The sequence below is a fragment of the Tachysurus fulvidraco genome, chromosome 25 (genome assembly GCF_022655615.1).
Source record: "Tachysurus fulvidraco isolate hzauxx_2018 chromosome 25, HZAU_PFXX_2.0, whole genome shotgun sequence".
Taxonomy (NCBI): Eukaryota; Metazoa; Chordata; class Actinopteri; order Siluriformes; family Bagridae; genus Tachysurus; species Tachysurus fulvidraco.
The window spans coordinates 6,042,475-6,057,351 of NC_062542.1; the positions used below are offsets into that span (position 1 = coordinate 6,042,475).

The 14,877-nt window shown below is 38.6% G+C and overlaps 3 protein-coding genes and 1 long non-coding RNA gene across 14 annotated transcripts in view; 1 reads left to right on the forward strand and 3 right to left on the reverse strand.

The window, feature by feature from the left end:
• Window positions 1-2,760, reverse strand: part of arhgap33 (Rho GTPase activating protein 33) — a 43,614-nt gene extending 40,854 nt beyond the window's left edge. For 6 of the 9 annotated variants that reach the window (XM_027171723.2, XM_027171752.2, XM_027171741.2 and 3 more), the window contains exon 1: window positions 577-1,290. In XM_027171723.2, coding sequence (XP_027027524.2) covers window positions 577-699 — 123 coding nt within the window. In that variant the 5' untranslated portion in view covers window positions 700-1,290. Of the gene's footprint in view, window positions 1-576; window positions 1,291-2,589 lie in introns of those variants that run through there. The other 3 variants (XM_027171713.2, XM_027171707.2, XM_027171699.2) reach the window with 2 other exon arrangements.
• Window positions 2,761-3,673: 913 nt separating this feature from the next.
• rbm42 (RNA binding motif protein 42) lies at window positions 3,674-9,194 on the reverse strand. 2 transcript variants are annotated; one of them, XM_027171802.2, is made up of 11 exons: window positions 8,924-9,194; window positions 7,936-8,003; window positions 7,668-7,800; window positions 7,002-7,071; window positions 6,849-6,917; window positions 6,585-6,760; window positions 6,092-6,250; window positions 5,392-5,529; window positions 4,735-4,852; window positions 4,444-4,638; window positions 3,674-4,240 (listed from the first exon to the last, which is right to left on the reverse strand). In XM_027171802.2, exons 2-11 carry the CDS (start codon window positions 7,992-7,994, stop codon window positions 4,128-4,130), a joined length of 1,230 nt encoding a protein of 409 aa, XP_027027603.1. In that variant the 5' UTR covers window positions 7,995-8,003; window positions 8,924-9,194; the 3' UTR covers window positions 3,674-4,127. The 2 variants fall into 2 exon arrangements, with proteins under 2 accessions (XP_027027603.1, XP_027027593.1); XM_027171792.2 differs by having other exon boundaries at window positions 6,092-6,253; window positions 8,924-9,188.
• A 2,149-nt stretch (window positions 9,195-11,343) lies between these two features.
• Window positions 11,344-14,877, reverse strand: part of itga8 (integrin, alpha 8) — an 82,635-nt gene continuing 79,101 nt past the window's right edge. The window contains exons 29-30 of the mRNA XM_027171778.2: window positions 12,718-12,840; window positions 11,344-12,008 (exon numbers count right to left, since the gene is read on the reverse strand). Coding sequence (XP_027027579.2) covers window positions 11,919-12,008; window positions 12,718-12,840 — 213 coding nt within the window. The 3' untranslated portion in view covers window positions 11,344-11,918. The remainder of the gene's footprint in view (window positions 12,009-12,717; window positions 12,841-14,877) is intronic.
• On the forward strand, window positions 11,952-13,555 carry LOC113659176. Of its 2 annotated transcripts, XR_003444596.2 has the most exons (3): window positions 11,952-12,073; window positions 12,698-12,868; window positions 13,142-13,555. It is a non-coding gene; the product is annotated as an uncharacterized LOC113659176 (long non-coding RNA). The 2 variants fall into 2 exon arrangements; XR_007139495.1 differs by having other exon boundaries at window positions 12,698-13,555.

Below are 14,877 nucleotides of genomic sequence, written 5' to 3' on the forward strand. Positions count from 1 at the left end.
TCTGTTGTGGACGTGTTCCCAGAACATCAGCATACCTGAAGCGACTCTCAAACCCGAAAACAAGACAAAATCCAACGATGCGAGAGGCTTGGGCTCTTCGATGCTTATACCTTCAAGACTGTTTTGATGTGGCTTTAATCAGAATAATCAAAACGTATCGTTGTTAGAGCACGAAACCATTTTAAAGATGTGGAGGAACCAAAACAATGGAAGCATGTGGTTCATCAGTTTACCATCACACACACACACACACACACACACACACACACACACACACACACACTAAATAATAAAGGGAGGGGCTCTGAGACCATCACCTAGGCTTTGTGTTCAGCATCAGATTAAGGACAAAACCCAGTATGCTAGAATACTACACAGTCTCCAGGGTTAACTGGCAACACGAACAACAAACCAGACACAAAGATTAGATTAGCAAGCTAACTCATTTGCACACACGTCAAGTTGCGTGGTCTCCTTGACAACCCCGACTCGTGCGTTTTGTCCCAACCTGGTTCCCATATAAACGCTGCATATTAACCATCCAAATTAGATCTAAACAAAAGCAAACACACGTACCACCATTCCGGGATCCTGGTCAGAGAGCTGCAAGCTGAGGACCTCTGTGTTTAAGTCAACGCGTTTGTCTGTATATAACGGTCCTCGGTACGATCGCGAAGCTCCTACTTTGCCTGACGACATGAATCGAAGTTTTTCCTTACATTTTGATCTTTCCAAACGACTGCAATAACTCGTACGAAGACGACGCGACCGCTATCTGGAAAGAGGAGGAGGAGGAGGAAGAGGAAGAGGAGGCGAGACGCGTTCAGTGTATAAACAGCATAGTGTCGTCCAGGAGCTTTAGTACTTCCTTAAACAATCCCACTCTGCTTTGAAACTGGATTCATACAAGGAACTCAGTTGATCATCTGCCATTTTTCCAGCGGTAACTGCATGGTTACAGCATACGTCCTTTACCCATGTGAGCCGCCGCTCTGAACCTTCTCATCCTTCGCGTCTAAACACACGAACCAATCAGGGGGAAAAGCTGGGGGTCTGTTAGACACCGCCATAGAAGCTCCCGCGGGTGGAGCCACGTATGAGACATATTTATTGCTGTTCGCGACAGCGCAAATGACACGGATAAAGCAACCCACATTATTTGAGTACGGTTCGTATAATGTTTCCGCTGGACAGAACTCAGTGTTCGATGCAGCTGCAGTTTTATTTCGATAAGACGATCACCACGTTCCCCCTGTTTTCCAGAATGGGTCGTCCCTTGAAGTGCCCGGTCGCACAAAAGGAATCCAGGCGCGCGCCTCTCATCGAGGGAGGTGGGGTGGGAGGGGGTAATAGACTGAGGATGTTCCCGCAATAGTGGTCGGCATTTTGGATGCTTCACTCACACACACACACACACACACACACACACACACACACACACACACACACACACACACACACACACACACACACACACACACACACACACACACACACACACGACTTGTCTGTTTTTGCTAGTATTTTGTTGAAGTAAGCAAACAAACAACTCGTATTAACGTCTAGTAGTACGGAGCCCTACTGGTGACACCTTATTATTATTGTTATCATTATTAATAATAATGATAACAATAATAATAATAAAGAGAACGAGATCGTTTTATGATACTTTGTAACTTAAAAATGAGAATTAAGTCAAGGACACGACTTGGTAAGAAGTGGGAACTCAATTATCTCATACCATTTTAACTCAATTAACTCATTTATCTTATACCATTTTAACTCAATTCACTTATCTCATACAAATATTTTTATTAAGAGAACATATCTTAATATCTCATATTGTCGTTTGCACTGACATACTATTCTTCTTTAAACACCAATTTCTTCAAATAATCACTTCTCTATTCTCCAATGCTGCAGCACTCAGCATATGATTAAAGAAAGAAATAATACATTTAAAAGCTCTTTTGTTACATATCTTTAAAAAAAAAACCTTAAAAAACATTCAGTCCTCCATTGATTAATGTGTTTGATTGAGTAATACATGCGAATAAATTCAGAATAATATATTCATAATACATACAATGTACATATTACATACATCTGCACTACTTTGTTTGTGTATCTTATAGCCTTTATATTTATTCAGTGTGGATATGTCTCTCTCTCTCTCTCTCTCTCTCTCTCTCTCTCTCTCTCTCTCTCTCTCTCTCTCATATATATATATATATATATATATATATATATATATATATATATATATATATATATATATATTACATGTTGTACATATGTTTACATTTACATCTATATAAACATGCAGTACATATGCTACATGTTTATCTGCACTTGTCTATTTGCACAATTGATGTTGTGTACTATGTGCAATGACAAAGTCTATCTATCTATCTATCTATCTATCTATCTATCTATCTATCTATCTATCTATCATCAGATTAGTTAAACAGTTTGAAAAGTAAAACTCAACCTTCTACTGCAAACGTAACAAATAGGAAATACAAAAGAATTAAGAGAAAAATACAAGCTGAATTATACAGTATGTAAGGAAGCTATGATAAATCCTACCAGTCCCCCTTCTCTGCATCCTGGACACTATGGTGTGTTTGCGTTTTGCTCGGTAACTATCGGCAAAAGTCGCTTCATGCTGAAGCAAAAGTGGACTCAGTCTGAAATTAGGAAATGAGGCTTTTTCAAAACACATGATCTTATTCAATGCATGGCTGACAGGGAACGGAACATTTCTTTCTGAGGAAGCAATTACAAAAACTTATTTTCGGGTAGCGTTTCCTGTTAAAGAATGAAAGAGAGCGAGAGAGAGTAGTACAGTAAATAGTATGTGCTTTAAGATGTAGACTTGCAAAAAAAACCACTCTAATGTTGATGCACCACCTAGTGGAAATCTTAGGATCTGCAATATATTCGACTAGGCGAAATGACAAAATACTTTATAGACGATTAAATATCATTTGTTACATTTATTTGTATCTGTTCTTAATATTTCCATTGATTTAATTGGTTCTATTTCCCAAAAGATAAACCAGCTCACTGGCCTGATTTAACCCACTCCAGCCCTGATCACATGATTCAGTGGTTAAGGCTTTTGGTTACTGATCAGAAGTCCACTAGCTGCTGAGACATCAACGTTTGGTCCTTGAGCAAGGCCCTTAACCTCACCTGCTCCAGGGGCACCACACTATGGCTGACACTGCGCTCTGACTCCAGGCTCATAATAACCTGGGATACACTTGCAAATTTGTACATACAATTGTCTATATTTGTATATGTATATTTCATATGTATATTTAAACTGCACATTTCACATCTGTAAATGTGTACATACAATTATACTGTATATGTCATTCTGTTAGACTGTGAAGCTTCTGGCACTAAAACAAATTCCTCACATGTGAACACATGCCTGGCTATAAAGCTGATTCTGATATGCAAAAACAAAGCATTTCACTGCTTGTCACACGTGTATGTGACAGTTTGAATTTGATCACGTAGTTTACTAAGGACAAATATCTGTGACAAGCCACATTTAATCATATTTACTCAGGTTTTTAAAAATCATATTCATTTACAAATTTTAACTCCTTTATTTAATGAGTCAAATAATCCAGTGAAAACAGATGAAACACACTAAAAATAAACATAAAACATGAGGTTTATTACAAGTTTTGCATTATTGTTCACAAGCTCCTTCTAACTTCAATATAAAAGAGCAAGATGGTTATTTCTGGTAACTGGACGAGCAAAAATCGAGATAAAACACGACAGTACTAAATGTTTGAAAGTGGATGTTGAAAGCAACTGTAAATGACTTAGATCAATATAAAAAGAGGAGGTATCAGTGCAGTGCATTCTAATGAGCGGGACGAGCGATTGAAATGAGAACCTGCTATTGTACTGCAGCCAATGTCATTAATCAAAGCTTCACACTTTAAACAACCAGTGTTACTGATCCACATATATCCCGCTACCACAGTATACATCAATATATTCCAGTCTTTTCCATCTTGAGGCTGTCTGTGTGCAGCAGGAGATGGAGGTAAACACGGTCTCACACATGCACTATGGTTTTTGACTCAGTCTCTCAGAGCTTATCTAAGCCCAAGCTTCTTTTTCTCCTTCTGCTTTTTGCGTACAAGCTCTAGGTTCCTGTCTTTCCATGTGCTCTTTCGCAGTTTGATGGGTCTGCTGCCTACATATTTTCCTGTAGGCATACAAGAACAAAGGAGAGATTTTCATGCAGTGACTAGAAATTGTCTAAGAATACATCATAATTCAGGATTATGCTTCCTTAAATATCAAAAACTAGTCTTGGATTCAATTAGTGACAAATGCATTTTTCGCCCAGGGTCTGGGCTTAATCTGCATCGTGTGAACATGGTTCCAAAGTGCTAGATCTCCACTCACCGTTCATTTCTCTCATGGCGCGCACATAGTCGTTGGGGTCCTTAAAGCTGACAAAACCGTAGCCCTTGGTCTTCCCAGTGCGTTTGTCTCGTACCACCTTAGCCTTCAGAAAGGACGGGTAGCGACCGAATGCTCTTGTCAGTATGTCGTCATTCACCTCGTTACCCAGGTCTCCACAGAATATCCTAAAGTCGTCTAAATAAATAAGAGCCCTGTGTAAAGCTACTGTACTTAAAACATGAACCTTTTGGTACATACATGTTCGAGTGTAAACAGTGATAATCCATGTACCTGTGTCCCACTCTGTTAGGCTGGTGTCTTCCCAAGTGACGCCTGCGGCCGTACGGATGCATTTCCTCACCTTCTCCTGTTTGCCTTTCTTCTTATCCTCCGTAACGCTCTCTGGTGGCTACACAAGCAGGCAATTAAACATGTACATCACGTACATACAATCAGCAGCAAGACTGCTCCGAAACATTAATGCCTTTTTATTTTTATTTTTCCAAAATGTTCCCACAGATGCTTGATCTTGACAGAGATGTGGGGAATTTGGAAACCAACACCCCGAACCCTTTGTCAAAAAGACCAGAGTCATTAGGGAACACTGTGGAACAACTTTTGAAAAGCTTTGTATAAGGTCATTTATTTACCTTAGCCTGCATTAATCCACTTAACTAGCAAATAAAATCACCATACTTTATTTGATTAAGTGATATTAAATCACGTTAGCACATTTTAAACTAGTTAGCATCCGAGCACCTGGGTGGCACATTTTAATGTTCAGTATCCAGTGGACTAGCTCATAAATTTGTGATATGTCCACAGTGCATTAATATTCATGATAGCTTAATTCACAGTGACTAATTATTATATGGCTCATACCTGCCAAATCTTATGTGATGCTGAATGTTTATAAATTTTATGACAACTGGATGAAAAGTTCAGTACCTCTGTGTGAACAGGCTCCGGCTCAGGCATGCTCGGTCCGATGACGCTGTCGTCTGTGGCGCTGTCTTTCTTAGCCTCCAGGAGACCAGCAGCCAACGCGGCTGCCTGCTGTTCAGCTACTGATGCTGCCAGCTCCTCCTGAAATGCATCACAAACACACAGCAAGGATTAACGAAACCGGTATGACTCAAGTTAAAGAGTAAGAACAAAGGAGTGATCAGCAAACAAACAAAACTAGAACATGATCATCTGTTTTGATGCTTGTTTTGCTGTGATCTTAAGGAGAGCGGTCCAACGATTTGGATAAACACCATAATTAATGAGATATCGTAAAAATGCTTATGAAACTGCACACCTGGGAGAAGTGCGTGTTTTCCATATAGACGTATTATAGTATTCCACAGCACTGCTAAATTCTCAAATCTGATACGCCAGTAGGTGTGAATTTATTTACCGTATCCCAGGCAGTAGTTTCATCTGTAAGGCTTATATTAATGCACTTGTTCTTAGACACCATCATGTATACAACTAATTTGAAAGTTGACTGATAAATTCAAATGAAATAACTCTTTTAAAACCCCATTTCAACCGAGACATTAGTGACAAATGGCTTACATTTAACATTCTCTAAAGTTTAAAGATACATGTGAAAGAGAATCTTCTAAACTGTTAGGTTCTATATGTGGGAAAAAGTCTTTACAATGCGTGCTTGTCTCTGAGCTCTCATGTCTGGTCTCTTTGGAGCAGGTGGTGCTGTGTATACGGTGGGGGCGGCCTGGATAATGCTGGGGGTGGCTTTAAGTGGTGCCTGTGTCACTGGCCGAGGTTGAGCTGTCACCACTTGCGTCATTGTGTCAACCTGCTACAGGAAAAAAAAAAGAAAAAGAAAATTTTTATTTGACTTTCATTTCTGCAGGAACTAGCAAAACAACCTTTATTGAATGGATTTAACTGATGCATTAAACTCATGAATAAAAAGCTTTAAGTTTGTAGAGGAATAGTTTTCAAATCAATAAAGTTATCTTTTTTCATTTTCTTATAAATCATTACATTTGCAATACACGAAATATGAATTACTACTGTTTTTTTTATTAGAATAGCTACTTATATCTTCTTTTGCTAAGAAATTAGAATTTTTTTTTCTGGTGTCAAAAGTGCTAGTGTTTTTGTGCAAGGGAAACAAAATCCCTTACAGGTGGCACTGGGTTCATGGGCCCCATAGGTGGTCCGATGGGAGACATTGGGTGCTGAGGCGGTCCGGCCATTGGGGGTGCCATCATCATTGGTGGTGGAGGAGGAGGGCGGGGCAGTGGAGGTGCCAGCATACCTTGCGGTGGAGGGCCACGCATCATTGGCATTCTCTGTGCACCTGAGAGATGCATTAAACAAATAAACTGAGAGTGAGGATATCGTACAAGACAAGATTAAACTGTTATGATATGTTGTTGGCCAGTTACCTGGTCTTTGTAGAATGTGTGGAACAAATGCCGGTCTCATCATTGGTGGAGGCCGCACTGCAGGTACGGCTTTAAAAACAAACAAACAACATTACTTCAGTGCTGATGCTGCAACATAACTTAAAGCAACACAACCACTGATAAATGAACTACCTGGACCAACGAATGTAGGAGGTGGAGGTCCGACTAGCGTAGCAGCTCTAGCCTCCAAGCTTTGCTGGACCTGCAGATGGAAGAGAAAGATAATTTTTTTTATTTTCTGCTTGTCACCTTTGCATATTTGCACGTTGAACAGTAAATGCATGCAAACATTTGATAAGAATGATAAAAAAAAAATTCCAAAGCAATGTCTTAGATACTAAACAAGAAACAAGTGAACGGTTTAGATGTCTTAAGGAGCAACATGTGTCTTCATTTAAAATTGCTAGATGACTTAATAATAAAAATCTAATAAAGACATAAATCAGTTCGACTCAGTCATTCAGCTCAACACATACTAGACATAATCTTAAACTGTTATTTAGGATCAGATTAGCTTCTAAGAGCTACTTCTAGGAACAGCTAGGAGAATGGAATCATGAAACGCTTTTTAATCAAAACTTGCTGAATGAAAGGACAGATATTTAAGATATTAAATGATTATAGCTATGCCTTTATACGCCCCACAAGTTTGACTTATAAAACATCTTGATTAACTTATCCATACATTCATCCAAATTTAAATATGATTCTATTATGTTCAAGCAGTTGGAATGACCTGGAATTACCATCACCTGCAATCAACTTTAAGAAAATGTGTGTGTGGTTTGCAGTATGTACCTGTTGGTAGGTGTTGGTGCCTATGATGGGCCGAACTACTGACAGAGCTGGCACAGCCAGAGCCACAGGAACCTCCACTACAGGCCCTCCTGCACTCACAGCCACTGGTCCTCCCAAAACCTCCTGCTCAAACCTGCACAGAAATCATTATTGATTGATGAAGATTGACTGCAAATATTGGGACCATATAACATCATGCGCACAAGTTTATATATTAGGACATTAGGTAAAACAATGGAAAATGACACATAGACATAATGGTACTCACAGCGCCATCTCTGCCTCCATCTCCTTGAGGCGCTCCTCGCCTGATTTTAGTGCCATCATGAGGGACTCCTAGAACAGAGACATGGTCGACTATCAACCATCACCACCACATTCATATAAACATGTTTACGTATTTACTCCGAAGTTTAGAGAAAGTAAGGATCTGTCCATGATCCGAGTGTTCGTCTGTGAAACACAGTGGTGGTAGTGTCACGCTTTCGTCTTACACGGCTGCTTCTGGAACAGGTTCGTTAATCTACACTTTAATGATGTAACTCATGATGGTAGCAAAAGAATTAATGCAGAATTCATTTTGTCTGCCAATTTACAGAGAAATGCATCTAATCAAATTCGTCATGCAGCAACAAAATGTCCCAAAGCACACCATCAGTGGAAAGTTTCAGACTGGTCAAATCTATCAGGAGACCATAACACGTTCACCTCCTGAAGGGACAAACCTGGTGTTAAGCAGTCACGTTAAGTATCGCGAGACTAAACGGTATTTATCACAAACCCAAATCTCACTGCCAATTTACAACGTTTATCCTTTATTCTATTCTACTATCATACTTTTACATCTTGTCTAGAGATAAACAAATAAAGAGAAAATGTAAAGAAGGGAAGTTAGCACCAAAATCAAGCGCGAATACATACAATAATGTTTGTGTCCATTGCTAGCTTAGCTTAACTTAGCATTACTTAGCTTAGCTATTTGAGCTATCGTGCTATTTGTGCGGTATAAAGAAATGTTTACATATAATTGTGTCTACTGCTAATATGTATTCCTCGAAATTAAACAAAAAGATTAGTCGGAGAAATAAATAAATAAATAAATAACAGTCTTTGACAGACTTGTTTAGCAAAATTAGCATCCCTGCACTTAGCAATCTTGCTAGCAAGTTTGTCTCAAAATGAAAATTACTTGTCGGTGAGCGCTTGCAAAAACGTTCCCTTGTGTGTAAGCTTTTCACAAACAAATATTTCCTTACCCTGACTATTAAAGGCCTCTAATGTTCCAATAAATAGAGCAAAAATACCCGAAGAGTAAAATGTAGTTAGAAAGTCGTCATTCCTTTTCTTCTGTGGAATTATTGGCGTGTAAGTTGGTGATAACGTGGCGTTGTGCGCCACCTGCCGAGAGAGACACGATAATGTAATAAGAAATTAGAAAAACAAAACTTTGTTAAGGGGGCAAATACTTATGCAAGGCATTGCATGAAACAATGATACAGTAATCAGATGTTTCCCATCCTCATCACACTTTATGTTCTTGTCATGTTCATTCCATCTATCCCATCCATATCCATGCTTTGCAGGTTGTGTGTGTGAAAAAAAAAACCTTATAGATGTTTTGTGTTTTTTTAAGTCATAGGATGATTGTCCTTCTGCTATAAAACAGCTAGATATTTAATACAACCACCATTATCTTAAAATATCCACTTTTTATCTTACAAATGAATATTTATCCACATTTGTAAGATGTTTGACTTAATTATCAGAATCAGATTCAGATTTATTGGCCAAGTGTGGTGACACACACAAGGAATTTGGTTCCGGCAGTTTGTGACTCTCAAAGGTACAGACATAAATAACACAATACTGTACAAGAAAACAATGCAGACGATGAGATACAATATAGACAGAATGAGTATAAAATCTGAATATAGAATGAATAAAATATATAAAATATGAATATAGAATATGAATGATCAGATGTTCAGGATATTGTGTTTGACTTATTGTTGCTAGTTGTCTGTGTTTGGGTGCTGGCTTGTAGACCAGACTACATTGTTATATTCTTTTAGAGTGTGTGCTTCAGGGGTTTGTATTTGTGTGAATGAGTATGTGTGTAATTGATAGATAGATAGATAGATAGATAGATAGATAGATAGATAGATAGATAGATAGATAGATAGATAGATAGTTAGATAGATAGATAGATAGATAGATAGATAGATAGATAGATAGATAGATTGTCCCCACTGGTATTTCTGAACATTAGCTGCTAAAAAACAAATATAATCGTATCTTCTGTGCATCTGCAATGTGGATTAACTGCACATTTTATCCTCAGGTTGAGTTTACACAGGAAGTCCTGCTTCGGTCAGGTTTTGTCTTAGAGAAGTAAAATTGTACATTTTTCTGAATAAAATTCCACACAAATAACACAAGACTCAGGAAAAGTTAAATATAAAATTTATTAGCAGGTGACATTAAAATGAACTAGAAATGCTTTGGTTCTGTATTAACCATACAATCAATAGGGAACAAAACTGTTCAGGTACCAACAAAGTGATCAGTCAGAAATAACGACGAGAGTTTGGGTACACTGTGAATTTCGAAAGTCACTGCATATATTTTAAAATTGATCATTTCTAATAAAATTGAACGTGATGCTGATGAGTTGATCTTTATAACTATTTTGGGGCCAGTTTTTATCTGTTAAAAGAAATGAACAGTGAAAAAAAATCCTGATTCTCTTTTTCCATTGGCACCCAGTCATCCATCCATCAATCATACAGCTTAAAAATAATTCTCTTTAACTTTATATACAAAACAACCTGAACCTCAAGTTCTAAAAATAGGAGCCAGTGTACAAATGATTTTAGCAAAAAAAAAAAAATAATAATAATAAAACATCAAACGAATACCGCAATATTGCACATACTTATCAATTTATATACTACTCCTGTGATGTGAAATGTTCAGCTGGTAAATTATTGTAAATTACATGCTCTAATTAAATATCTTTACAGGGTAAAATTTTGTGGGATTAAAAGAAAATAAAAAAGGAGGTCCTTAATGAGTTTTTAGTGGTTCTTTATTCCTTTATTCTGTCTTTCTACATGTTCCCCTCTCTAATATAAAACATTCTGCTGTTGTGTATATGTTCTATACAGAACCTTCAAGGATTGCCACCTTCAAGGATTGCCACAGGGGCAGAAGTCAGAGAACCATTAATGGTTCTGGATTTTGTGTTTTGAAGTGTGTGGGTTTCAGGAAAGAAACCATTTCCTTCCCCCCAAAAATCCGTAGTACTCAGTGTTCTTATTTAGATGCTGTGTTGTTTATATACAGGAGTAATGTGTTTGTGTGTGTGTGTGTGTGTGTGTGTGTGCAAGTCTGTGGGTGTATGTGTGTGTGTGCATGTGTGTGTTTGTGTGTATGGGTGTGTGTGTTTATTGGTGTGTGTGTGTATGGGTGTGTGTATGTGTGTGTATGTATGGGTGTGTGTGTGTGTGTGTGTGTGTCTGTGTGTGTGTGTGTGTGTGTGTGTGTGTGTATGTGTGTGTATGTATGGGTGTGTGTGTGTGTGTGTGTCTGTGTGTGTGTGTGTGTGTGTGTGTGTGTGTATGTGTGTGTGTGTGTGTGTGTGTGTGTATGGGTGTTTGTGTGTGTGTGTGTATGGGTGTGTGTGTGTATGGGTGTGTGTGTGTGTGTGTGTGTGTGTGTGTGTGTGTATGTGTTTGGGTGTATAGGCACTCACAGAAGATTTTAAGACCTGCAAAAACAGTTAAGAAAAAGATTTGGAAAAGCTCATCTTACAGCTCATAGAAACTCTCAGCAGTGTTACAGTTCTTAAGGCAAAAGTGAGCTGTGCTTTAAAGAGGAATCCCATTTTCCCAGTGTGCATCCTTCAATCTGGGGGTGTGTGATGATTGTCGTCTCTGTTTATAACACGAGAAGCAGGATTTTCTCTTGTTGTCTTTAACTGTTTGATGGTTCTCTTTTCACAGCCCTTGAGGGATCTGAGAAAAGGAAACTCAGATCCAGAAACCCATGTCATGCCTGACTGGAGTGAAGTTTGCCATGAACGACAGAATGACCCAGCTCACAGATCCCAGTGCAGCATGGGAGAGAGGGTCGGATCGCTATTTCAGGTGCTCTTGACATACAGTACCTCTATCAAATTCCCTCTATCAACACTCACACACCGTCTTCATGGCTATTTCTTTCACATTCTTGTTTTGCCTCTTCTTCCGTTTACGCCTCTGTTGATTTCTCGGCCGTCAGATGCTCCTGGTCTGATACGTTGTCGTCTTTTGGTGGCCGTGCTCGATCGAAGAATCCGCACTGAAGAATAAGTGAATAGAAATGGTTAAGGATGAAGAGAAGGAGAAACAAATAAAGGACAACATGTAAAAGATAGCAAGAGATTTTATTTGTGTGTGTGTGTGTGTGTGTGTGTGTGTGTGTGTGTGTGTGTGTGTGTGTGTGTGTGTGTGTGTGTGTGTAAATTCATTCTTAAAGTTTTTTTAAAACTTAAAATGCCGTTTCATATGAATTTGCACTTTTTCTAAATATAATTTTTATTCCAAACTAAAGGATACAAAATGAACAAAGGATAAAACTTTGGACATGAAAAAAAGTAATAAATAAATAAATAAATAAATAAATAAATAAATAAATAAATAAATAAACCTTGCTGTCAGGTCTAAAATATGCATATTTTTAGATGTATATTTAGATGAATTATAAACTTTGGAATGTGATGTTATTAGAAAGTAATCAACGCTACATCACACCATCCTAAAGATCATAATTTTTTTTAAAGCAGCATGTTTTATTTCATTACATAATATATTTGGGGAACACGACTTTCTTAAAAATTTTATACATTATGCTATTTATATATTAATATATACTCAATAAACTCTGACTTAATAGCATCCTCTGTGTGTGTGTGTATGTGTGTGTGTGTGTGTGTGTGTGTGTGTGTGTGTGTGTGTGTGTGTGTGTGTGTGTGTGTGTGTGTGTGAAAGAGAGAGAGAAGCTTCCGTACCTTCCACATAACTAGGGTTAGGATGGCGAGCACCAGCAACCCCAGTAAAATGGCCAGAATAATCACCCACAGAGGAATGGCAAAGGACAGATCAGGAATCGCCCATACGACATACGTACCAATCTACACACAGACACACACACGATAAAAGGTTTGAAACAAAGATATGCATCTTATTCATCGTCAGATTCTAAATCTCTTTTGTGATAATGTGATTATAATTGGAAAATACAGGGCTTTATACACCAGAGCTTTTTTTTTGTTTGTTTTCATTTTTTGTTTGTTTTACCACCACCATATTTGTAGTGTATTTGGTTGATAAAATCTGGGGCAAGTATTTCCTAACAAAACTTTCCTTCAAGATAATAAATTAACATCAATGTTACAAAAAGTACCGTGTTTAAGAATACATTGTTTTTTTTAGCGTGTTGTCAGGAACTACTGGGACAGTTCTCTTCCAGACCACCAGAGGGGGTAATAGAAGATGTTTCATATGACATTTGGCAGACACACGTATCCACAATGACTGACATTTTATCTCATTTTATACAACTGAACAGAGCAGGGATAAGGGCCTTGCTGAAGGGCCCAGCAGTGGCAGCTTGACCTGGGTAGACCTGGGATTTGAACTTGCAACCTTCTGACTGGTCACCCAACACCTTAATCACTAGGGTACCACATCCCTGCCACGCCCCTCCTATACAGTATTTTCACCATCTCACCTGTTTAAAATTAACATGATATTCTGCCTGTTTTTGTTTCAAAAGTCATATTTGTCCTGTGTAAGTTTAGTTAGTTTTTAATTTAGTCAATAAAGCAGCCCTTTTGTCTCATCCTGCATCTTGGGTTGATTTTCTCTATGCCTTTGATCGAGACTACCGCAGAGATCAAGGTTCCATCCCCGCTTCTGGCGTCGTCTCCCGAGGGTCACACATGTATACACTGGGATAAAATTTCTTTTTTACAGGACCATTAGTGCAAGACATGACTACAACAGTACACAAGACTACATAAAGTGCAAATACGCAATAGCGTGAGATGTGAGCAGGACGTTAAATACGAAGAAGCCAAAAATATATATACACAGAACATGACACGTGAACTTTAAACTATTGTGTAGCTGCCGAAAGTCTAGCATGGTCAGCAAAACATGCCACGGTCTCGGTCATTATTATCTTATTATAATTATTCATTAATTAAGAATGATGCTAACTTGCTTAAAACATTCATTCATTCATTTTCTACCGCTTATCCAAACTTCTCGGGTCACGGGGAGCCTGTGCCTATCTCAGGCGTCATCGGGCTTCAAGGCAGGATACACCCTGGACGGAGTGCCAACCCATCGCAGGGCACACACACTCTCATTCACTCACACACTCACACACTACGGACAATTTTCCAGAGATGCCAATCAACCTACCATGCATGTCTTTGGACCGGGGGAGGAAACCGGAGTACCCGGAGGAAACCCCTGAGTCACGGGGAGAAAATGCAAACTCCACACATACAATGCAGAAGCGGGAATTGAACCCCCAACCCTGGAGGTGTGAGGCAAACGTGCTAACCACTAAGCCACCGTCCCCCGTCCCCCCCCCGCTTAAAACATGCATATCCTAAGTCCTAATAAATTACATAATCAAGAAAAATGTTCAGTCAGAATTACAGAGATGATTACAAAGATCAAAGAACTTTTCTGCTTTTTAACCTTTAAAATGTTTTTAGATTTAATCAGGCTCAAGTCTTCCTCGGTGCTAAATGGATGCCAAGATATTAAATGTTAAAACTAATTGAATTTTCAGGAACATAAGCGTACATGTGTCAAAATGAAAACATCTCTCACTTACATGTCAGGTTATAAACATAAGAATTGTGTGCTAAGTGTAATTGTGTATCTTTTTTTCCCTCCATACTACAGCTCCTTGCTTTCCTTAAGCTCTACATACTTTCAGTGTTCCCAGACTAAGCTAGGTTTAAGTATTAAAGCCTGGAGGTCTGGGACCTAAAAAAAAAAGGTCAAAATTGTTGACCTTACTTCAAATAACCTCATAATCCACCTCACCTTGCTATCCAAAATCAAGCACATCTGACCTTTCCAAGTGTTTATTCAACCCCTTGTTCTCATTCCCCAGTGCTCAATTTCTGCTCCCCTGTCCCCCCGCC

Bases quoted from the DNA above. Each gene is read 5' to 3' on its own strand.
- rbm42 (XM_027171792.2), bottom strand. From the start codon at position 7,994: ATGATGGCACTAAAATCAGGCGAGGAGCGCCTCAAGGAGATGGAGGCA. The intron at 6,918-7,001 runs GTAGTTCATTTA...TTGTTTTTAAAG, and splicing joins TCCTACATTCGTTGGTCCAG to CCGTACCTGCAGTGCGGCCT. The intron at 6,254-6,584 runs GTAAGGGATTTT...TTTTTCCTGTAG, and splicing joins CCATGAACCCAGTGCCACCT to CAGGTTGACACAATGACGCA.